General features: G+C 34.2%; 2 protein-coding genes and 1 long non-coding RNA gene across 4 annotated transcripts; 2 read left to right on the plus strand and 1 right to left on the minus strand.

The window, feature by feature from the left end:
• Positions 1-6,630: 6,630 nt before the first annotated feature.
• LOC130247288 (uncharacterized) lies at positions 6,631-12,834 on the minus strand. 2 transcript variants are annotated; one of them, XR_008839515.1, is made up of 5 exons: positions 12,755-12,834; positions 9,704-9,809; positions 8,937-9,035; positions 8,648-8,828; positions 6,631-8,189 (listed from the first exon to the last, which is right to left on the minus strand). It is a non-coding gene; the product is annotated as an uncharacterized LOC130247288 (long non-coding RNA). The 2 variants fall into 2 exon arrangements; XR_008839516.1 differs by having other exon boundaries at positions 8,930-9,035.
• Positions 12,835-13,926: 1,092 nt separating this feature from the next.
• spaca4l (sperm acrosome associated 4 like) lies at positions 13,927-21,313 on the plus strand. The gene is made up of 3 exons (XM_056479900.1): positions 13,927-14,061; positions 19,978-20,088; positions 20,405-21,313. Exons 1-3 carry the CDS (start codon positions 14,010-14,012, stop codon positions 20,623-20,625), a joined length of 384 nt encoding a protein of 127 aa, XP_056335875.1. The 5' UTR covers positions 13,927-14,009; the 3' UTR covers positions 20,626-21,313.
• Positions 21,314-22,540: 1,227 nt separating this feature from the next.
• lye (lymphocyte antigen-6, epidermis) lies at positions 22,541-24,383 on the plus strand. Its single transcript, XM_056479972.1, has 3 exons — positions 22,541-22,694; positions 23,248-23,358; positions 23,887-24,383. Exons 1-3 carry the CDS (start codon positions 22,640-22,642, stop codon positions 24,099-24,101), a joined length of 381 nt encoding a protein of 126 aa, XP_056335947.1. The 5' UTR covers positions 22,541-22,639; the 3' UTR covers positions 24,102-24,383.
• Positions 24,384-25,549: the final 1,166 nt, after the last annotated feature.

The following is a 25,549-nucleotide window of genomic DNA, read 5'->3' on the forward strand; positions in this document are numbered from 1 at the left end:
GCAAATAAAATGCAATTACTCATTTAAAGAACATTCAGTAGCCTACATATTAAAAGAAGCACCCAAATATGCACATATTATGTACTAAGTTTGTATTTTGCTTGAGTGGTCATTAAATGTGTAGGATCTGGATTAAGTAAAGAATCTCCAATTGTTAACCAGTTCAGAACTACCACCATGGACAGTGCCACACAAGATCGGAAAAGGTATACCTTTATTTAAAGAGCCCATATTATACATGAAATAGGGTCATATTTAGGTTGTAAGGGTCTCCAACAACAGTCTAATATGCATGCAAGGTCAAAAAACACTTTGATGGTCTTATAATCTGCATTTATTTTTACCTAATTATCCCAGCGACTCCCATATGAATCGTTCAGCGATTCATTTGTTTCCAAACCCCTCCTCAGCGCGAAGCTAATCTGCGCTGATTGGAACGATGACAGCCTGCTGCGATTGGTCGACACAGACAAGGCTTCAGCGCAAGAGTGAAATGCCCAGCTGCTAATCTACAATATAAAAGTAGTCACAGTGCATACACGCTTCATAGTGGATTTTGGCTGCCAGTGGGTGAATGTAAACACAGACGATGGACTAGAAAATACTGACGACTAACTATTTTATTGAGCAAAAAGTCCAAGAACTGGCGAGGAGGTCACAGTCTTCTTGCTCTTTTCACACACACACACACACACACAGGGCCTGCGCGTCCATAGAGGACCGGCTGAATAGAGAGGGCGCGGCGCTCAGTTATATCCGCGAATACCCGTGCGTTACACACACGAGGAGACACACACACACACACAGAGGGCCGGCGCATCCATAGAGGAGCGGCTGAATAGAGAGGGCGCGGCGCTCAGTTATATCCGCGAATACCCGTGCGTTACACACACGAGGAGACACACACACACACACACACAGGGCCGGCGCGTCCATAGAGGAGCGGCGCTCAGTTATATCCGCGAATACCCGTGCGTTACACACACGAGGAGACACAGACACACACACACACAGGGCCGGCGCGTCCATAGAGGAGCGGCGCTCAGTTATATCCGCGAATACCCGTGCGTTACATACACGAGGAGACACAGACACACACACACACAGGGCCGGCGCGTCCATAGAGGAGCGGTGCTCAGTTATATCCGCGAATACACGTGCGTTACACACACGAGGAGACACAGACACACACACACACACAGGGCCGGCGCGTCAATAGAGGAGCGGCGCTCAGTTATATCCGCGAATACCCGTGCGTTACACACACGAGGAGACACAGACACACACACACACAGGGCCGGCGCGTCCATAGAGGAGCGGCGCTCAGTTATATCCGCGAATACCCGTGCGTTACATACACGAGGAGACACAGACACACACACACACAGGGCCGGCGCGTCCATAGAGGAGCGGTGCTCAGTTATATCCGCGAATACATGTGCGTTACACACACGAGGAGACACAGACACACACACACACACAGGGCCGGCGCGTCAATAGAGGAGCGGCGCTCAGTTATATCCGCGAATACCCGTGCGTTACACACACGAGGAGACTATAATATTGAGCTGAAATATTTTGAAACTTGACCGTTGCATGTGTGTAAACAGCTGACGATCCGTAATCAAAGCGGCACGCGTCGCGTTTTCAACGTGGCTTTACACGCGATATGAGAATATAAAGAGTTAACCTGATACAGTACACGCAGTTACAAGTAACAAAACACAACTAAATACATAATTTGCAAGCTAGAGTAAACAAGGCAATAATTTTAATCGCACTTACTTAAACTTGTGAAATGGGGGTAGAAACTGATTCATGATCCACTGATCCATGTTCTGACAGTCTTTACTGATCCCTCCTTTAACAAACCGATGAAGTCTTCTTTGAAAGCATATCGTTTTCAGAAGCACTCGATCTGCTCAAGGCTGGGCTATATTGCTGATGTTTCATCTTTGATTAGACTGTCCATAATATCCATCTGCACAGCGTGACTTCATTCGACCAGTGTCTGTGTGTGTCTCTGTGTGTGTGTGAGACTTTTTTTTCTGTTAGTGGGCGGGGCCGCAGGTTTCAAATCTCCCGGGTTTGCGCGCCCAACTACTTGTGTTTCGTAGCTGCGTCATCGCGAAACACCTAATGACTCGTTATCAAGACGACTCGTTTGAAGCACTATGAGTCGACTCTTTTATAGATGAATCAATAGTTTTAAACACTGTACACTTACAGATTTAAGCCTTAGCTGGATATTTCACTTCACTTAGAGCTGTGTTACACACTACATGGAAGGGCATTTTCAAAAACCCATAATAGGGGCTCTTTAAGAAAAAAAACTTTATTGGTAGTGCGAGAGACATTATCAGGTAGTGGGCTCCAAGTCTTTCTTACCTTGGAAATGTTTTTTAATATATTTTTTTCTCTGTTTAGATGTAAAAACCTAAGCATTTAATTAGCTTAGAAATTATTTTAACCTGCAGTTTATACAGTGTAACCCTTGGAAGTTTTCTTCATCTTTGCCTCATATTAAATTAGACTTGGTAAAGAACTTTTGCCTTGAAAAGACCCAAATCAACAATGTGCTAACAGAGAGGATATTTAAACATCTTGGTAAGTACCAGCGAATTCACAAGAGCTTGCGTATAATAAAATACACATCGTTTCCCATATTATTCCAAAAACAGAATATGACTGTCATCAAAAGGCAACCAAGGATTTATTAACTGTATTGATATATTAACTATACACAATTACACTGGTCAGAAAAAAAAAAACAGAAATTTACCAAATTAACTGGGATGTGTAGATTACTGATATGCCAGTCAGGATCACACCTGTAGTGTTGGGTTTACTACTGTTACATCAAGGTGGAATGGTTTGTATTTACAGAATTGTTCTTTTTTCTTCACAGCTTGCCAGTTTCACAGCACATTGGACATTTTCCAGTACAATACGTGTGCAAGACATGTGAAAACAAGGTTTGTAGTTATACAATATAACTGCATTGTGTGAATCCAGTGGATAGTGTCTTCCTAAGGGCTGTAAAGAAGTAATGTTCATTAGTACCCATGTCCATGATGGTAATCTGAGCTTTCTTGGTTAAATGGCACATCATTTGTCTTTAAAAGGACAGATGAAATCTATTTAATTTAGCATGAATTGGGTGTTATTTACATGTGTGTGTATATAATAGGTAACTGGACCACTGTTGTAGGCTCATTTTGATGGACTGAGACAACACTTTGTCACAACTACAGCTCAACCTATGAACTCTTTTTAAGTGGCATTTTGTTAAACAATGACTGATCCATAAACGATATGCTTTGTTATTTTCTTAAGTACTTACTGTCATAATTGAATATTCAGTTGGAAGGGGATGTACTGCATATCACACAAAATATGATTGGATTTACAATATGGGTTTTACATTTGAATGAAAACAAGATGCAGCATCATATAAACAGCCTTCAAGATGCCCATTTTGTCTGGGACATTTGTAGAAGTGTTCATAAACCATGTCAGAATCTACAATTGTTTGTAACATATTTCAGAAACTAAACGTATAATATCTGTTTGTTTATTTTGTCATTTCTTTCAGCCAAAAGACCTAGCCCCCAGCTTGAGAACCACAGGAGAAAATAGATGGTGACTGTGTCATAAAGGAAGTCTACTATTAGATCTGTTGTCAGCTTGGTGGTGCAAAGAAAAAAAACGTCTTCCCATGAAACTGAGTTGTGTGGACAACAATACATTTAGAATAGAATGAAATGAGTATAATCTTCTATGTGAAACTACTTTCACACAATCTACATTGTAGAAATGCTGTACAAAACAAGATGAATTGAAATGAGTGTGTAGAAGTCCATTCATTAATTAATTTTCCTCGGCTAAGTCTGATTTATCAGGGGTTTGCCACAGTGGAATGAACCGCCAACTCCACTGGCAAATGTTTTACGCAGCAGATGCCCTTCTAGCCACAACCCAGTACTGGAAAACACCCATACACACTTATTGACAGACACACTCATCCACTATGGCCAATACAGCATGTATTTGGATTGGAGTACCTGGAGTAAACCCACACAAACACGGAGAACATGCAAACTCCACACAGACACGCCAACTGACCCAGCCAGGACTCGAACCAGCGACTTTCTTGCTGTGAGGTGACCGCTGAGCCACAGTGCTGCCCTGCTTGGATGTTAATAAAGTATTTTGTGAATTAAAGTCATGTTGTAGGATTTGTACTTTATTTATACACTCTCAAGTACTAGTCTAGTAACAGTTGAACTTTGAGCTCTGTCTGGGCCCAGTGTTTGACACTGAACACTGTTTTATAGAAGCTTTAGAACATCTTTAGCAGTGCTTTGGTCATATTATAGCCAATTTTGATATTATGAATACGTTTCTGTTAACACTAACCACATTACTGAATCAGTACACTATATTTTTTCTGCATACAATGAAATCCTAAGTTTGTAAAAGAATTAAAAGAAAAAACATAGTGTGATCTGATTTAACATAAAGTTAATCATATAAAAGTTAGTCAAAACACACATCAATTATTTATATATATATATATATATATATATATATATATATATATATATATATATATATATATATATATATATATATATATATATATATATACTGTATATGTCAAATTAAAACAGTGTGCCACAAACAGTATGCATTTAATTTCCACAGTCTTAAGTTTATGTAAATTATCTGTAGCTTTAGTTCGTTGCTATGGTGATTGACACTTTTAGCCATATTTGCATAGCTTTGACGTAAACAAAAGTATTATTTTTTCATTGATAACTCAATTATATTGTATGTTATTGTTAATGATTTAATTTTGTATTATTTTCTTCTTAGAGTCTTCAATGTATTTTTTGTGTAGTGTAAAATTGTGGAAGTGCTTTGGGCTGTGGGCTGAGTTAGCGCGTTTTACACCTAATTTGTCTCAAATGTCTGAAATGAACCAACTTATTTACTTTTTGTTGACATAGCCAATCTACGTGTCGTGTAATCACTTTTTTGATTGCACTAGATAGTTTATTTATGCAGTAGATATATCTTTTTGTAACCCTAATTTCAAACCCTACTTTGCAAACCAAAAGAACTACAAATATGGCGCTGATTTGTATGAAACTTCGTGACGCTGCTAGTAGGAATTGTAGTTTTTTTTTATTTTTATGTTTTGCTTAGAATTAGAAGTTGTAATTAGTGGGTTGACAGTTTAATGAGGGAGTTATGGAGATGGTAAACACAAATATGTTTTCAGATTTTAAATATCTTATTGTTAAATGGGATTAAATAAATTATAACCATATTTTACAGCGCCCCCAGTTGGTGCCCAATGCTGACTGTACTCACAAGATTCCTAAGATCAAGAGCTCTCCTTTACAGCTGGGCCTATATGTGTAGGCTCCTTTTTTGCTGAATTAGAAGCCTTCAAACATGCACCAAAGTACAGATTTGATGCTCAGTTTTTCAAAGCAGGGGACATGTAAAATGTTCATACCAACATATACTACTCTTCAGGTCAATACCTTTCCAACAGTGTATTTGTTTCTGGTCTACAATATATATATATATATATATATATATATATATATATATATATATATATATATATATATATATATATATATATATATATATATATATATAATTTTACAGACACATGCCATCTCAGGTTTAGTTTCAGAGCACTTTGAATATTCAACATATTAATTGTGTGTGTGTGTGTGTCTGTGTGTGTGTTTGTTTGTTTGTTTCTGACAATTAAACAAAATAACAACCCCACAACATGAGGAATGCATGGTCCACAGACACACACAAACACACCTTCTGAGGACATTGTCTAGCCCCTTCCCTTAACCATCACAGCTAAATATGTGCCTAACGTAACCTTAACTTAACCTTTAAATCATATATTTTTTTTTCACACTCAAAGTTCTTTACATGAGTGTCAGATTGCCAACATCTCTTCATTTTACTGTCTTGATCCTCATTTTGTTGGTCCAATACTCAAATCAGCTACACAAAGACTGAGACACACAAACACACAAAGATGGGTTTTTATATTTTGTGCAGATTTTTATACTGTACATTATACATTTTATTACACATTTATATTCTTTCTCTCTTACATTAAACCTCCTCTTAAACATTGTTGGGTAATGTAATTTGAAAAATAACTATTTCCTGATTACATTAATTAGTGTTTAAATGACTACTGTTATTGGGTGAAAATAAATTAACTACTTGATGTAGTACAACAAACCATAATAAATCATATGACAGTCTGAAATGTCCAATGCAGTTGATCTGAAACTGAAATATTCTGCAAAATATCAGTTTATGACTTCATTTTCTTCTGCTTATTGTATTCATAAAATCTACATTCTTCATTTTATAAAGCAGATGTTCTGCACAATATTTTAGGAAAAAAAGAGAATAAAGTACTCTGCTTCTGTAAATCTCTTACTTTACTTTTCCAGTGGTTCAGTATTATTTTAAACTAGTTATTACACTCAACACCTCTTGCGCTGTTGTTCTCTTTGTAGAGTGATAAATCTATCTTACTATGACAGTGTAACTGGGACTTTCAATGTTCCAACATCAAAATCAAAGTCAGCTTTATTGTCAATTCAACCACATGTACAGGACATACAGAGAATCAAAACCCTCAGACCCGAACATATAACATTAATACAAAAAGTAGAGTTTTGAAAAGAAATTACAGTAAATACAATTACACGTATAATCTAAAAATACAAGTAAAATAAAAAAAATATATAAACAATACAATTACACTTAAGGGCGGCAAGCAGTGCAAACTAGAGTTGTGCAGATGCAAAACGGTATATAATGCAAAAGTATAGTGCAAAACAGTATATACGGTAGAGCAAAAAGCTTGTAAACATGATAATGATGATAAAGTGACAGTGTCTTAATAGTATACAGGGAGGTAGTATGAGATAACTAGCAGTAACATGTTAGTAGTTCGAGTTAAATCTTAAAGTGTCCAGTTCATTCTTTTGTCAAGGCCTGGATTTTGATTAACAGAAGTCAATCATTAGTTAGTTAATGACTAATTAAATGTGTATTTCATATCTACAGCTTTAGCAAGAATTTACAGACATTTGAGATCCAAAAGTTTTGCAGAGCAGAAACAATACAAACATATTGTTCCTGATAATACAGCAGTGTAAATCAGCATGTTGTTACAAAGGTAAAGAACTGCATATTTCTGTTATCAGTTTTAACTAGGGCTGCACAATATATCTCGTCTCAGCATCCATATCACAATGTGATCATTCACAGTAGTCACGTCACAGGATCTGCAATGTCAAGTTCAGCTTCAGTTTATTTATCCTTCAGGAAATCTGAGTGGATCTATAGCTGATCAGGAACCATATTGTTGAGTGATTGTGAAGTTTGACCTTAATAGGGTGAACGAGTGCTTGTTTGCTTTGTTTAAGGCCTATGACTGTTAGATTTCAAGTGCATTTAAATCATTTGTGTACAAGAAATTATAGCAATAAAATTGCATTTGCATTTAACTTTTCTACAGTGAAGATCATTTGCTTATGTTTGATTATTCACTTTATTCTCAAATACAGTTAGACTCACCAAAAGAGTTAAATTAATTACATTTCATTTGTGCAGATTATCTGGCCTACAAAATCATCCCAACTGATATTAAATAAGGAGTTATTTCCAAACTGAGCTATTCAATTCATCTAGTGAAATAATTAATCATATAGCAACAAATATCACAGAAAAACTCTCGCAATGTCGGATTTTTCCAATATCGTGCAGCCCGAGTGTTAACGTCAGTGAATTTAATCATCTCCTTTAGCTTTAATGGTCTTTAAAAAAACTCAACTTTCAAACTAAATCAAATATATACATTTAAAGAGATGTTTCTGAAGTCTAGAAACCAAAGCGATCCCACCGCTGTATCATACTCATCCTCATCTTCATCCTCAGAGCTAATGTCATGATCCAAGTCCATTTCCCTTTCGTCTTCTTCCATCAGGATAGGAGTTGAGTCCAGAATCCCTCTGTATGTGCACGCTACAGTCTGCTGCTGTTTCAGTCTGAGCTCCTGCAGTCTTTTCTTCAGTACACAAAGAGGCCCTTGGACCCATCCTCTGTGAATGCGTTCGGATAACCTAAAAGTCCACACATAAAGAGTATTGGGATTACGGTCACACTTAATATTTGATCAGAGAGACCTTATTTACATTACAAACAAATTGTACATTTAAAGACCAACTTTAAATAGAAGAATAATTAGATGACAGCGTTTTGGCTATTTATTAAACCAGAATAATGGCTTTTCACTTCACATATGACCTGTGAATTTTAAAGAGAAGATTTACCCTTACTTCCTGCTTGTCCACACTGAAACAGTGGCGTGTGTGTGTGCGTGCGTGCGTGTATGTATGTGTGTGTGTATGCATGTACAGCTGCAGTCCAAATTATTAGCCCTCCTGTTATTTTTCAAATATTTCCCAAATGATGGAAGCAAATTTTCAATTAAAAAACTTTATTGATACACATATAAAGTGTGTGTGTGTGTGTGTGTGTGCGTGTGTGCGTATATGTTAGTTACATCTTAATACAACACCTGTGTTCTGTTCCCGTCAAGGTTAAATCCTGTTCTCTTCTGCTTTGTTGGACAGTTACTGTAGTTTCTGTGTCCACATGGTCACCATTAGGTTGTCGGTTGTATCTCTGGATCTCTTCAAGCAAGCGTTTCTGTTCTTGGGCAGTCTTTTGACTAATCATCTGACCCCTTTTGTTCCGATCTGTAATATGAGAAAAAAGCAATGATATTACAAAAGTGTTGCATGGAATTGAACAAGGAGAATCAGTGTAACACCAATCTGCATCATTTACTAATACATACATTCTACCTTTAAATGCTAGTGTTTTCTTCTGACAAATGCTCTCAAAGAGTGATTCGATGGACGGCTGCAAGCCACGAGCAGCAACAGGACCGGCTGCAGCATTTCCTAAAGTAAAGTAAAGGTTAAAAAAGCACTCAAGTTCTGTTTATTGCACACAGTGCAGCAACAACAGACAAACTTCAGGACAATAAAGGACCGGACAACAAAAGGCATACTAATGCATATATACTAATGCATACACCATGCATATATGGTGTGTGAACTTATATATTGTGTCTTCTGGAGCAGAAAACTAATTAATTGCCCCATAAGCCTTGACCCTAGCAATGACCCTATAAACTGACAAAAGTAACACATGGTGCTCTTGCAGATACAGAAAAGGGACAGAGAAATCCTGAGGTTTGTAGCTGCTCATTGAAAAGTAGATGTGTATAAAACAACTGAGATAACTGCACCAAGAAGGAGAACCAAAAACTGCCTTTTGAAGATATGGAGTGAGAAAACAGAGCCCTGATTTAGGAGTCTAATGTGCAGTTCTTTATTACTGTTATTGATTTCCTCAAATTATACAGTTTGGTTTTACTCGAGTTGATGGATCAATCATCCTGCTTTCACCTTTAAAAAAATAAAACTTATTCCTCTGAGTCAAAATATAAACATAAACTGAACCTGTAAATAGTATTGATCACCACACCATAATTTAACATTAAGCTACTGCTAGTTGCATTACACATTGAACAGTCCAGTGTTTATTTATAAAACATTTTACTTACCACTACTTGCCTACTGCTTGACATCAATAGCCCACTGTTTTACTGTGTCATCGCTGCAGTACAAATGGTCCTACATCAACTCTGCAGCCAAGGCATTCTTTACTGTCTGCAAAACAGCAATAAGAAATGTACAAAAGTTAATAAAATACTCATTTAAAAATTCTTCCAAGATTAAAAAAAAACAAAAACAATTATATATATATATATATATATATATATATATATATATATATATATATATATATATATATATATATATATATATATATACGCGCACACACACACACACACACACACACACACACACACACACACACACACACACACACACACACACACACACACACACACAGAATTATTAGCCCCCCTTTGTTTTTTTTGTTTTTTTTAATATTTCCCAAATGATCCAACATACATATATATTGCATCATTTGGGAAATATTTAAAAAAGAAAAAAACAAAAAGAAAAAAACAAAGGGGGGCTAATAATTCTGACTGTGTGTGTGTATGTATATGTATATGTATATATATATATATATGTATATATATATATATATATATATATATATATATATATATGTATGTATATATATATATATATATATATATATATATATATATATATATATATATATATATATATATATATATATATATATATATATATATATAGCTGAGGCACCCTTTATTATCTACATGGGGTACAGTAGCAGTGTGATGGATTTTGGGCTTTAGGTTAAAATGCAAATATTTAAAATATTTCATTGCTTCACAGTACATGGTGCAGTTAGGGAGGAACAAGCCCATGGAGAACAAACTGTTGGGAAAATAATAAGCCACATTAGGACAATTGTTTGAAACTGCTTGCCAGATATACAAAAATAAATTAATAATTTATCAAGCTTGCAACATGAAAAATATCAAACCTATATGTATTTGTCATTACAATGTAATTTATATGACCTATTTGCATTAAGACTACTGAGTACCGAGAGCACAATTATTAATTCAGGTTTATCTGATATTTTTTTGGGGACTTAGCATGTAATGAAACAGATGGGAGAAAACTAGGCATTAACTAACAGGAGTTAAATGATTACACATTTGTTTATAATGACTGAAACTTGCCTGTATCTCCTCAACAAATAAATCTGCCAACAGAAGAGCAGCTTCTAGTTTGTGCTTATTTCCTCCAAACATTGTCCTATAAAAATAAATGCATGTCAGTTAGATCTGATATCAGACTGCAACTCAAACTTGAGTTGATTATCACAATTCAAAGCAAAGCTTGGAGCACATCAGATATGGGACTTAACATTAGTCATTTCACTTCATTAATGTTAACAAGGCTACAGTTACATCATTTAACAGAAGATTTCATTCATTGCTAAAGAATCTTTTTTGGCAAACTGTATTGGTAAATTCCTCATTTTAATGTAGCAAATGGCTTTCTGCTGGGCACACTGACTTTAAACTAAATCATGCTTAATTATTGTATATAAAATTTAAATATAGCAGAAATAGCCTAATCCGGTGTTTTTCTGTCTTTTAGACAACACAAACTATAAATGAAATAATAAATGAAATAAAAAAATAAATGTCATAAATTAACAACAAAAATGTCTCCAAGATATTAATTGGAAAAAGATGTATTTTTGATGAGGTTACACATTTTCCACCCTGCTAATTGTAGCACTGTATTTATTCATTTAATTTTTATAAAAATAATAATAGTAATAAATTAATTTGAAACTTATTTTGTTGCTTTTTTATACCTTTTATATAATTTTATTTTAATACAATTAATTTATTATTTTAATACTTGTTTATTCATTTGTTTTACCTTATTAAATCAATTTTGTGTCAATTATTTTATCATATCTATTTATTGTATTATTTTATGGATTCAATTTAGTTCTTTGTTTCTTTTAAATTAACGTAAGTGATTTAAAAAAAAAGGTCTAACGTGGCATTTTAAAACGCTTGATAAATTATTTAAATTTAATTTTGATTTTACGTGTTATGCTTTTCTCTAAATATATATTTTCACGAATACTACCATGCATCTGCACCGATCTGCACGCAACTACATTTACATTTACATTTAGTCATTTAGCAGACGCTTTTATCCAAAGCGACTTACAAATGAGGACAAGGAAGCAATTTACACAACTATAAGAGCAGCAGTGAACAAGTGCTATAGACAAGTTTCAGGTGTGTAAAGTCTAAGAAGCAAAGCATTAGTAAATTTTTTTTTTTTTTTTTTTTTTTTTCAACTAGTGATGCATGCATGAATTACATTAAGTTAAAGTGTCTAACGTTACTATTATAGCAGATCTCAGATCGGCTTTTATGTTCTGTAACACCGATCTGACGTCAGGTATAGCTAATAACATTAAGACAACAATTTGAGAATAAAGCCCATTTGCACTTATTATTAATTGCACTTATTAGTCCACTTTAATGCTCGAAGTAACCACTTTAGCTAGAGGTTAGCTAAGACTCGGATCATTTTACTGACTCGGATCATTGAATCCCGTTCAGCAAACAAAACTAATCCTTTTGCCAAAAAATATTATTAAAGGTTAACGTTACATGTTTAAAGCGACTTACATCGACCAACCGACTTACGCAAGCGTTGATTACAATTTATAACGTTTATGTATGCATGTATGTATGTATGTATGTATGTATGTATGTATGTATATTAGCGAATAACAACCGGAAACTTTAGGTCAGAGTCATATTAAAGTTCAAAATGCACAACTATAATTTAATTTGTAGATCTGCCGTCATCTCTGATGTTTAAAAACGTCCAATTATGTCACAACATGATAAAAACAGATACATTTTGTATCACCAATGGCAACAGGCTGTGAATGCTAGGCTACCAGCTGTGCTAACCGAACGACCACTTGAATAACAACTTTGAACGCACAATCTGCCGTTTCTAACACACGACTCTATGTGACGTGATGCAGAAACATTAAATCTATCAAAATAATGCGGTTAAATCCGTGATTTCTTCACAAAAAGGAGAAAAAGACATACTTGCTTCAATATGGACCCTCATCAGGTGAACTGTGCGTTGGAACCATAGACTGTAAAATATGGAACCGAGCGTCTTGTTCATGACGTCATCGCCGTAGAGTTGGTGCGTGGTATTTGTACGCATCTGTTCTCAACATAAGCGAATGGGGAGAATTGGTGTATCATATGCACGCAAAAATGGATTTTGGCGTAAGCATTGCACGCAAATGGAAAGTGTAAAGTCGTGTTATTTGTACGCAGATTGATGAGCCGCCACTGCTCTTGCGTGCAGAGTTCCAGCCGCCCGTCAGGTTTGAATGAATCGCGTGATAGAGTCGACGTTGACTGTATATAATTTATTATAACTAAATTAAATATTTTTAAATAAAATAATAAATCATCAAACTGTATTACAAAGACCAGAAACAAAACAAAACAATTTTTTTATATAAAACACACGTGTGGTTGTGTGTGTTATTATTTGAAAAAAATAAATAAATAAATAAATCAAACCAACACAGAACGCTCTGGAAAGGTTCTATTTTTGTTATAAAATAAAATATTAAAATGACAAAGGGAGCATTTTGGGAAGGTTCACTTTTGGTTATAAAATAAAACATTAATATAACCTGCACAAAAAGTTCTAACAAAGGTTCTCTTTTGGTTATAAAATAAATCACAAAATTAATTTACATGGAAAGTTCAGAGAAGTTTCTCTCAAGGTTATGAAAATAAAACAGAAGGAACGTTCTGGAAAGGTTCTCTGTGGGCAATAAAATTACCATCGAAAATAACCTGCAAGGAACGTTCTGGAAAATTTCTCTCTATGATATGAAAATAACCAACAACTTTTAGGGAAGTTTATATTTTGGTTCTCTAATAACCAGGAACCATTTGAGTTTGCAGGGATGCTGTATTCTGGTTGTTTATGAGGTGTTGCTGCGCAATTTGTGTGGTTATTACATATAAAATAATCGCATTTATTTAAAGCTGTGAATTTTTCATACGTCTGCTTGTTAGCCTATATTAGATGCTGATTTCGATTTCCAAAACTAACATCGAGTTAATATTATTTAGAAATATGCGTAATAATTGCCACCGCGCCCTGGAGTCTCCTGTAACTTCTGTTGGTGTTTCATTGCCTTCCGTCTTCGGAAGACTAACGGGCGTTCCCAGGGAGTAGACCTATAAATCTAGCGGATCTCCGCTGTTAACGGGAGTCTGACGGCAGTGTAACGGTCTTCTACTTGAACCCAGCTCACTTACAGCAGAAAACATGAACAAAATCATTCTCGCCTCCTTTGTGCTTGCTCTTTATTTCGCAGTTGGTAAGATGCCATTTTTATTACACTTAATTCATGTCAGCCTACTAAATAATACAAGATTTTGCACTGTGAATTTATCTTCAGCAACTAGAAATGGGTTTAGCTTGAGTTTAGCTTCTAACAGCAATTATAATCGCAGTATATTAGTATTTGTTTGGTTATTTCTGGACTATTTACAACTTAATTCTACAATATTTGATCTGTCAAAAACAACTTTACAAGCCAGTGGTTTATGAGTCATTATAAGTATTGCATTCTGTGTTCAGTTTGAACCTAGATCAAGCTATATGAAGATTTTAGATGTTTCAAACTTTTAATGTAATAATGCAGTGTGGAATTTGTTAATAGAATGTTATATTTGGATGGTAGTTGTTTATATTCCTGCCCTTTTGTCATAGATCTGTGCTTGTTCATGGGAAAGAGACAGGTTAGCCTGAGGCAGAGAGACCCACCCAGTTTGTAGCAGAACTTGACTGATCTTGCCCACTGAACCAGTCAGTTTGGCTCTAAATTAAGATCTGCCCTCTGCAATTGTTTGTTATAGAGTGGAAACACAATAAAGTGCAGGAGACAATAAAGTTCCATATATGTTACAAAGTGAATAAAGAAAATAGTACATTCTTTCTTTGAGCTTGAAAAGTTGATACACTGGGTCACATTTGATTATGTATTCTCGCTTTATTTTCTGTGCTTACTGCTTTTCTTGACTAAAGTGTGACTGAAATGAACACAGAGTGTGGCAAAAAGGAATCCGCCTCTAACAGCATCTGATCACATGTACTGTATTTCCATCAGCAAACTATATTTTCATAATTGATTATTTGCACTTCATTAGAGCAAGCACTGGCTTTTCAGTGCTAATCTAGTTAAATTAACAATGATCCTGTCCCTATCAACTTTAGGAAAATTTGAAATGTCAGCAAAAGAAATACAGAGGAAAGAAGCAGTTTTTGTGAAGTATTTTGGGAAAAGGCAGAAAATAACAAGGGGCAATGTTGGTTGAGGTAGAAAATACATCAAACCACCCAAACTGTCAAGCAACAATGTTGGTAAAAATTTCTAAGATCTGCTAAATTGCAAGATATTCCGATTTGAAGAAGCAGCATATTTTGCATTTATTAATTCAAACTTATAAATGAAAACATGTTCTACACTCCAAGCTACAAACCCAAATGACTTAAAATGTTATACTATAAGGTCTATGTTATTAAAACAGTTGTCTACACCAAGTGAAAATAGCAGCATTCATATTCATTATTATTTTTGCACTATATTAAAACAACATTTTACTTACAGCAAGTGTATTTTGATGCTTTTATTTACAGTGGCAGATTATATATATATATATATATATATATATATATATATATATATATATATATATATATATATATATATATATATATATATATATAATTCGGTATACGAAGCAGGGTTTGAGTGAAACGAAATTAAATAAAGCAAATAAAACAGGTCACAGGTTTTTGTTTGTGGATTACTTTACAACAGTTAAGAATGCAGATCAACTAATGGACCCTTTTCACAAGATTGTTATGACGCGTTTAACTGTGATCATCATCTTAACTGATGATCATCATCTTAAATCCTTTAGATTTAAGATAGAAAAAAAACGTATGAACATTTATATGCATTTATTAATGTATCCTATCATCTTTGCGTCAAATTACAAAAACCGAATTACCGCTTATGCGAGGTGTTTCTAATGCAGCGTCTATGGGGCTGAGAGTAAATTTGACATTATTTTCTCCTCTGGCTGCCGTCGTCAGTCTCACACAATTTTTTTTTTCTTTTCTCTGAAAGTCTTGATAATACCTTCGTCGAGATTTTCTTGTATTATTTCAGCAAATAGAGTAAATAAAAGTATTTGTTGTACTCTCCCATTCACTGCGCTCTAAGTTTACCCAGATATGATGCCTTCCGCTATTAAGCAACCCGGAAATGTGAAAAGGGTCCACCAGAATCATGGACTGGAACTATCCATTTTATACGCTTTTTTATTAAATACACATTAGGTGTTTTATTTGAATGTTTAATGATTTTTTTTAAATGTAAATTGTTTAAAGTAATTGCATTTTTAATCTCCTGAAGAAAAAAAAATGAAGAATGGTTTCAGCAAAAGGTGAATTCAATCCTGGGTTCATTGTATCCAAAATGTCCTCTTCCAAACATCTTACCAACCTACAGAATACTTCAGTTGTGAAAGAAGGGCGTTCCTTGTCATTTTGACTACTGTAATCAGGCATTTATTAGAGTCAGCCAATAGGCTCTGCCAGCAGTATGGGTTATTTGTGCAAGTAAGACACACAGTGTGTAAATAGATACTGCATTAAAACAAGTACAACAAATAAGCAGAACCTTTTTTTTATTTTATAGCTTATTAAGTTTTGTTGGCCTCTAAGGGATAACAGGCAAAGCCAGTAATCTTAATAAAATATTTGCTACATTAATTGAAAAGGCATTGTAACTACCTGTTGGGTTATCATTAAAACAAAAATTCAAAAGGTTAATTCAAACCTGGGTTTGTTGTATCCAAAATGTCCTTTTCCAAACATTTTACCAACCTGCAGAATACTTCAGTTGTGAAAGAAGGGCGTTGCTTGTCATTTTGAATACTGTTACCAGGCATTAACTAGAGTCAGCCAATAGGCTCTGCCAGCACTATGGGTTATTTGTGCATATAAGAAACACAGCTTACAAGAAAATATATACTACATTAACAAGTACAACAAATAAGCAGCACCTTTTTTTTATTTTGTAGCTTATTAAGTTTCGTTGGCCTCTAAGGGATAACAGGCAAAGCCAGTACGCTTAATAAAATGTTTGCTACGTTAATGGGCAGGCATTGCAACTACCTGTTGGGTTATCATTAAAACAAAAATTCAAAAGGTGAATTCAAAAGTTGAATTCAAACCTGCGTTCGTTGTATCCAAAATGTCCTCTTCCAAACATCTTACCAACCTACAAAATACTTCAGTTGTGAAAGAAGGGCTTTGCTTGTCATTTTGACTACTGTAATCAGACATTAATTAGAGTCAGCCAATAGGCTCTGCCAGCACTATGGGTTATTTGTGCAAGTAAGACACACAGTGTGTAAATAGATACTGCACTAAAAACAAGTACAACAAATAAGCAGAACCTTTTTTTATTTTGTAGCTTATTAAGTTTTGTTGGCCTCTACAGGATAACAGGCAAAGCCAGTACTCAATAAAATGTTTGCTACATTAGTTGAACAGGTATTGTAACTACCTGTTGAGTTATCATAAAAACAAAAAATCTGAAGGTAAATTCAAAAGTTGAATTGAACCTATAGGTTTGTTGTATCCAAAATGTCCTCTTCCAAACATCTTACCAACTTACAGAATACTTCAGTTGTGAAAGAAGGGTGTTGCTTGTCATTTTGACTACTGTAATCAGGCATTAATTAGAGTCAGCCAATAGGCTCTGCCAGCAATATGGGTTATTTGTGCAAGTAAGATACACAGTGTGTAAATAGATACTGCATTAAAACCAAGTACAACAAATAAGCAGAACCTTTTTTATTTTGTAGCTTATTATATTTCGTTGGCCTCTACTGGATAACAGGCAAAGCCAGTACTCTTAATAAAATATTTGCTACATTAATGGACAGGCATTGTAACTACCTGTTAGGCAATCATTAAAACAAAAATCGCTCAAAAAGTTGCTGAGAGTGGTGTCAGGATAACAATTATACCTAAGAAATTGGTTTTGAAAAATCTTTGAGTGCCCATTCAAGGGTTAGAGAATGCATTATGCACTTTAGAAAAATTGTGTCATGTAATTATTATTTTACATTGTCTTTTAATGAATTACTGAAACATGCAGGTCTGTAAATAATAAATTGAGGCTACATTGCTTGCCTTCTATACATTATATACAATATATACATTTCCATAATCTTTTGTATAAATGATGAAAAATGTGGGCTCATTTTCCCAACACAAATTCATTCGTGTAAAACTGATCATAAATTTAGTGCCTGATGCATTTGATTATTTTCAGCCACAGAAATGCATGGAGTACCTTCAGGCTTTAGCAAGTAGTGACTTGCTTGAAATCTGTCTACAGCACATTCAAAAAGCATTCCTATCTTATCTACAGCACTTCCACATATTTTAGTGCATGCTATCATAGTGGAAATGTAATTTTTAATCCATGCTCCTTTTTTTTTAAGTGCTATACTTTTATTTCAATACATTTTTGTTGTCCAGTGTCAATTTACAAGTTCATCAATTGCTAAAAGAGTTGCTAAACTATTCAGAACTAAACATTTTAGCATTTCAGATTATATATTATTAGTGAGAAATGCCATTATTAGTTTAGTAAAAAGGAATTCTTTAGAAGATCCAAAGATAAATTTATACAACCATGTTGTTGTAATTGTTTACATTTAGTCATACATACTGTTAAATGCAATTTGGTGGTATTGGTATTGCACGCCACTACAAAACTGTGAATCATTGTGTAAAAAAAACACTTGAAGCAGCTTTATAGCTCAACAACAACAATATTCCATTGGTTTTAATTTCCATTTAAACTCAGAAACTTGGAGACAACATTTCCTTATTGACTAATATATGTTGGAACAATTTATTTCAAAGAGCTTTAAACAGCTTGATGTGTCAAAGCCATATTCTCTGTTACCTCCACTGTCCTATTTGCAGCTCTTAAAACGGTCCTGTGCCTGGAAAACAGGTTTAACAGGGATTTAAGTAAAGAGACTCCAGGGAAAGAGGGAAGAACTTAGTAATTATCTGAACTATCATAAAGTCATGTTTATACTTGTTTAGATCTTATGAAATGTGTTTATCTCTTTTAGTGGTAAAGTCTCTTTTAGTAGTTTAGTTATTCGGAATTGTGATTTATAAATACATTCAATAAATTAATTCATTCAATTTCCTTTGGCTAAATCCTTTTAATATTAAATGAATGCCATTATTAATTTAGAGATTCAGCTAAAATTCTGTAAACTATTGTGTATAAATGTATAATATGGCCTCATTTAGATATCAAGATAAACATAAGAAAACTGGTGGGTGGGTTGATGGACTTAGGGGTGGGTGTGGTAGAAAGGAGGGTTGGTGGCTTTTGTCATTTATCCCTAAAAGGCTTTAACTTCCACCTCAGGGTGTGACCGAAACCATTCTGTGTACAGTTTTTTTCTATGTTGCTGTATTCAGTTTCTGTGTGAGTGTGAAGCATTTCCTATACTGAGGGGACAAAATTCCCCACAAGTATAGTAATACCCAAACTCTTTCTCATTGAGACATTTTTAGACCATACTTTTCTTTTTGAAAAATAAAAAAATTGTGACGGCTGCGTTTAGGGTTGAAGCTAAGGTTTGAGGAAAGAATATACATTTTCTACAGGATAAAAGTCTTTGGGGAGCCCTCTAAAAACTACAAAACTTAGCATGTTTTTGTTGAATGTTTCGTATTAAAGTGTAATCTCATTCAAAAACAAAATTTGTCTTAGCATTTACTCATTTTTGGGCTAAGTTGATGGGCTAAGTTTATGTGCAGTTCTTCATCACTCCTGTGAATGACATGATTTAGCAAAAATATTTATTTTACCAATGAAGCCAGACCTGTAGAGCAGGCCTGTATAGTTGTTTTTCAATGTTTCTTCTTGTTACGTGAATGTTTCAAGTGCTTTAAATGACTTGCACACTGAACATCAGGTCTAGAGCAAATAATGAGTGGAGAAAGATGTGTTGAGAAATGTTGAACAGTTAACTCTTGTTGCTGGCTTGACCAGTGTGTGGAACAAATGTGTATTAGAGTTACTGCCTTCCCACTAAAACAAGAGATTTAATTCCTTACATAGGTATTCCTTACAACAGTCACTAACAGTTTTTTTTTCATGAATCTTTATTGTCAGGTCATGGCCTGCAGTGTTATGACTGTAAATTGGGTTTTTGGGATTTTTGCTTTACAACCAAAAAGACATGTGATGCTGGCCAACAGTGCTTCAGTGGATTAGGGAAAGCAGGTAAGTTTATGCTTTTCAAAAGCTGTAACACCCACATTTTACAAGATTTTTATGAGAAACAATGCTTATAATATAGCAAATATAAACCAAATGTTGTTAGGCAGAACATGCAAAAATATACTGACAATATAGCACTGATTTAAGTGTCTTATTGATTTCATAAAACTAATAAAGGGCAGACACACATTTTCATCTAAAATGAAAACATTCATTTAACATAGTAGTTTACCAACATAATTTACCGTACAGCATTTGCCTGTCACAAATATTACAAGATTTACTTTGTAATCTGTGTTTTCACACATTTGAATTTCAGGTGGTCTTGTGGATATAAAGACGAAAGGATGTCTTGAGCTGTCCAAATGCAACAAAACGGAAGCGACGACTTTTCCAGCTAACTCAAGCACTCAGATATACCAGATGACCAAGACATGTTGTGCTACTGACCTGTGTAACTCAGGTCACATTCACATCTCTGCTGTCAGCATGGCTTTCACTACCATCACTTCTGTGTTCATGGCCAAATTGCTAATTTGAGGAGGATCATTTTAGCTTTCATATTTACAGAGGAAATCATGCATAGTAGTATAACCGCATCCCTGTTGCTTTAATATAGCTTTAAAGAAGGCAATATGAAACATTAATATAATGAATATTTAAATTGGGTTACACACTGGAACTTGAATAGCAGTCAATCCTAAATTAATGTTTTCAGTTGTAAAAATATGGCACAACATACCATCAATTTAGGCAGGTTTGCATGTAATAATCAGCATCAAGTAACATTCTGAAAAAGGGTTACCCATAAAATCCTTGTTAAATTAATGTTTTATCGCTGGTAGAATGTTGTTGTCTATTTTATGATTTTTATCTGCAGGAAAACATACTTTAACAATAGTTTATGGTCTTCTATTCTGGACCAAAATTTTAATGCTTGCATTATGTTTAGGAAATTGTTTAGTTTAAATATTGGGGATTTCATGCATTGTATTTTAGATGTATGCCTTTTTTTCCAACTATAAAGTCGTTTTTTATCCTTTACTGGAATAAATGTGTGAAAACTTCACCAACAGGATCTACAGAATGAAGGCTTATGTTTACAACTGTCTGCAAAGCAATGATAAGACCTTTGCCCTATTTCAACAAATTATCTGTTTAAGCTGTCATTATAATGTGTGCTGCCATTTCAATATAAGAACAATAAACCTGTTTTAAAGACACAAAATATTTAGCATTTTGTAATTTATGCGAGTGCTGTTTCTTAGCTTCATTTTGGCCAAAATACCGAAATGTATATATATAAAAAATTGTCTGTAAATTGACCAACAGGGATTCTTCTAATAATTCTAATTATTATTAACATTAAAGGTTCAGCTCCTGTTTTATAAACCTTAAACTTTATGCTGTTAGCCTAATTAATCCAACATATTCTACATCTTAAATTTCTGATTTCTCAGATATTATTAAAATAAAATTGGATGTACTCATTTATCAAGAGAGAAGTTTTAGAGAGCATAAACAAGTGTGGGGTGAGTGTACAATAAGATGTATTCTTACATTTGATGATTAATAAATAAAGCTTATCTAATTATTATGGTTTGAATTGATTCCTTTATTAAGGCAAAACCATGCAATACTTTCCAGTTTGTTTTTGTAATGTTGTTCCTATGTTACATTTTTAGAAAGTGTATAAATAAACTTTTGTGTACTGCATGTTTGCTTACGACAGATTACTCAACAATTAGGTATTTATTACATCAATATCATGAGTCACTGACTCCACTTGCCCCAGCATGACATATGTAACATTGTTAGTTTTAAAAAACTGTTCCACACAGTGCGACAATTGTATTACGTACACTGACAAAAATTTAAACAAAACAAACTGAAAAAACTAAGTACATTATAAATAATATACACTTGCTAACTTTGGTACCATGCTGAATTTAGCAGGCAATCTGGTTTTTGTTCAAACTCTCTCATTTGTTGAAGATGTAATAATTAATGTGAGATATACACATTTAATATGTGGTCTTTAGTTTGTGGTTCATGCATGGCAGATACAGGGTGTGGCACATTTTTGCACTGGTTTGACCATTCTCTACAAGACAAAAGGAATTTAGGCAATCAAGTGTAACAATAATATGCTAGATTATTTTATTCAAAAGTTGGAAGATTTTTTTTTTACCTTGGTTTAGCTGTCCATTATGTATTGTCTATTTATGTGCTTACAGGGTCTTTCCATTTCTAATGTATCACCTTAAGAAAATATTGTGCTCAAGAGTGTATATGGTGTCAATAGTGTCAAACTCCCCAAACCAGAATGCTTTGCTCATTCTTCACATTCAGATGCTTCTTTACACTTGCGCATATTCATTGCTCTCCTTTCTAACAAAAAAAAAAAAAAAAAAACCCCACCCTCTTGTGCCTGACCATATATTTGGACAAATTCCAAAAAAAGAAAAAAGCCATCTAGTCTGCTGCTGTACAAGGACCTGTTCATCTCACAAGAATCATTTGAGGACTGCTCTCTGGTTTACACATCATCAACATGATGAACAGAATAGTGCTTGGAGTCATTGCTGTGATTGGTTTCTTCACTCTAGGTAAGTCCACAGAGATATAGGTCATTAGGAAAAGTCTTGGGTCTTTTATTTAGACGTGGGCATGGGGAAAGCTTTAAACCATCATGATTAATAAAAAACTTAAACATAAATGTAAGGAAATTGTATCTGTTTAAAGAAAAGTAGGAGAAAAATGACAGTAAAAATCTTTAAATTGATTCAAATGAATGTACAAGACTTGAAGTGTGCATTGCTGAAGCATCAGTGACAGTGCTAATTCTTGTGATATCTTGTGATGCTTGTGATAAAAGTCCAGTTGCATTTAGATTTTAGAATCTTGATCTTGATAATTATGTACATTGCTGTGATTGCTGTAGACACAAAACATTCTATAACATTTTTATTTAATTCATTTGAAAAACTTTATTTAACAATGTGAACATCTTTTATGAAAAATATTTCAAATGTCCATACAAGATTGTATGCTCAGTTTGTCCCACTGTTAAACTAATAGTGTTTTTATACCAAATCAATGTTATTTAAAATTGAATTGTTAGATTGCATATCATTTTATGTTGTCTTTCTTTTTCTCCAGCTGAAGCCCTGACGTGTAATTCATGTAAAGTGGGGATCCTAGGCAAATGCTTATATAGTTCCCAAGTGTCATGCGCTGCCTCTGAGACCAATTGCTACACTGCTTCAGCAGGTCAGAAAGCATACACACACACACACGCACACGCACACACAAATGTTTCAATGAACTTAATTTAGTTAAGTTTTTTTTTTTTAATTGGAGAAAGGGTTATGTAAACTAAAAACATAAACCTCACACAAACCAACACCATCTCACACCAATTCATAACTGTGATTTAGTGGCTATTCATATGAACTTGTACATTTTGGTATGATTTGCTCATCCCCTAATGATGGTTGGGTTTAGGGGTGGGGTTTGGTGTCATGACTCCTTTTAAAAATCTTATATTTTTGTATGACTAACCTTGTACATAAATTAGCCACTAAACTGACAAAGCATAAAATAGTTACGTTTTCTTGTGAGACCATGAACTGTAGATCAAACGAACTTAATTTAAAGTTAAGGACTGTTTAAAATGTATTTAACACATGTCAATATATATGAAACATTTTCAAGTGGTAGTCACAAGTACAACCAAACCAAGCCACTATTGCACAGCCTACATGCAATAACCAAATCCTGATGTATTGTGTTTCACAGTGTTCAATGTGACCGGATTCCTGAGTCTGTCTTCAAGTGGCTGTACATCTAATTGCAACAACACTGTTGGAACCATCCTGGGTGCGGGATACTCAATCACCAAATCTTGTTGCATCACAGATCTGTGCAATGGAGCAAGTGCTGTTCAACTATCCACGACTGCAGCTCTCAGCACTGCTCTACTGGCCTCCATCTGGAGCAGTTACATGTTGTAGATATAGTATCTCATTCTCTGTACCATGTTACATTACTTAAATCAGTAAAGATGTCTTCTAGGATCCATCAGTTTTAGTAATTTTATTTTTATTGGTCATATGTTTATTTGTCTTATAAATATATCGTTACATGTTATGCAGTGACAATATTTGCACACATTGTAATTGTTTTCTCTTATTTTAAATTTTTTTTATCATGCATTTTTAATAAAATATTTGGAATGAGGTGGAAAATTTGAGCTGAATAAATCTAAAGATTGAATAAACTTGAATAAATTTAAAGTGTATTTAATATTTTGTATTACTGTATTACTGTTGCATTATATGTATATATGCACATATTAGTGATGTAACGAATAACCAAGCTCATGATTTGGATTGCAATTCAGTTTGAGTGACGGATTGAACAGATTTTTCAGATCCGAAAAAAGGGAGGAGACAAATGTCATTTGCTTTCCATTTATTACAAAAATAGTACTGTTATTAATTAACTGATCACCTAACAAAATTTAATTGAATGTAACAACATTTTTAATTACACTTAACTTTAAAACTGTACATCTCATGGACTAATAAGTTTTAAGTTATCCTGACTCATATTCTATTATTACATTCATACTGAAATCTTTTAATCTTTTAAAATTAAATTTTATTTAATACAACCTAGTGATACAAAGTTTATTTTCTTAATCTAATACCTTTTATTTTACACAACTTATTGTATATCTACATAGAAGTTCAAGCATTAGCAGATTAATAAAACACATTTTAATTGAATTTAAAACATGCATAAAAGTAAACTCTAAAAAATTAAATAAACAATTAGTCATGACAGCATATGTTTTTAATTCATTGTAACAAATGGCCGGTTTCCACTGAGTGGTATGGTACGGTACGGTTTGGTACGCTTTTGGCTCGTTTCCACTGACTGGTACAGTACGGTACGGTTCAGTTTGGTATAGGTCACCTTTATCAGGATTGCGTTTCCACTAACAAGGGTACCCTTTTGGTGGGCGTGGTACAGTATATAACAGTAAGTTTCAGTCGACGTCATTTTCGCTCGAGGAAATGTCTACAATAAAGGTGTACAGGTCGCTCACATATCATATGAGAAGCACTTCTCACAAAACAGAGTCTTCATACACATAAATACTTGTGTAGAAATGTTTAATACTAACTTTTCAATGAACATGAGTTGATTATAACTGCAGATCAATGGTGCGAAATAGCCTACTGTAACGTCTGTAATTATATTAAATAACTAAATAAATGAACATATATAAACACATACAGCCTTTACAGTCTCCGATATGTTACAGAAAAACTACATATAGCAGACATTTCGTCCGTATTTAGGTTCAAAACAACACAAAATATAGCCCACGGTCAGTGAAAACCTCTTATCTGTGTCTGTAATCTTCAGCAGCACATGTAGCCTCTGTTAGAGA

The sequence above is a fragment of the Danio aesculapii genome, chromosome 19, assembly GCF_903798145.1.
Source record: "Danio aesculapii chromosome 19, fDanAes4.1, whole genome shotgun sequence".
Classification (NCBI taxonomy): Eukaryota; Metazoa; Chordata; class Actinopteri; order Cypriniformes; family Danionidae; genus Danio; species Danio aesculapii.

Excerpts from the sequence above, each read along its gene's own strand:
- spaca4l (XM_056479900.1), top strand. The coding sequence starts at position 14,010 with ATGAACAAAATCATTCTCGCCTCCTTTGTGCTTGCTCTTTATTTCGCA. Across the intron at positions 14,062-19,977 it reads TGCTCTTTATTTCGCAGTTG|GTCATGGCCTGCAGTGTTAT; the intron begins GTAAGATGCCAT and ends CTTTATTGTCAG. Across the intron at positions 20,089-20,404 it reads CAGTGGATTAGGGAAAGCAG|GTGGTCTTGTGGATATAAAG; the intron begins GTAAGTTTATGC and ends TTTGAATTTCAG.
- lye (XM_056479972.1), top strand. The coding sequence starts at position 22,640 with ATGATGAACAGAATAGTGCTTGGAGTCATTGCTGTGATTGGTTTCTTC. Across the intron at positions 22,695-23,247 it reads GATTGGTTTCTTCACTCTAG|CTGAAGCCCTGACGTGTAAT; the intron begins GTAAGTCCACAG and ends CTTTTTCTCCAG. Across the intron at positions 23,359-23,886 it reads TTGCTACACTGCTTCAGCAG|TGTTCAATGTGACCGGATTC; the intron begins GTCAGAAAGCAT and ends TGTGTTTCACAG.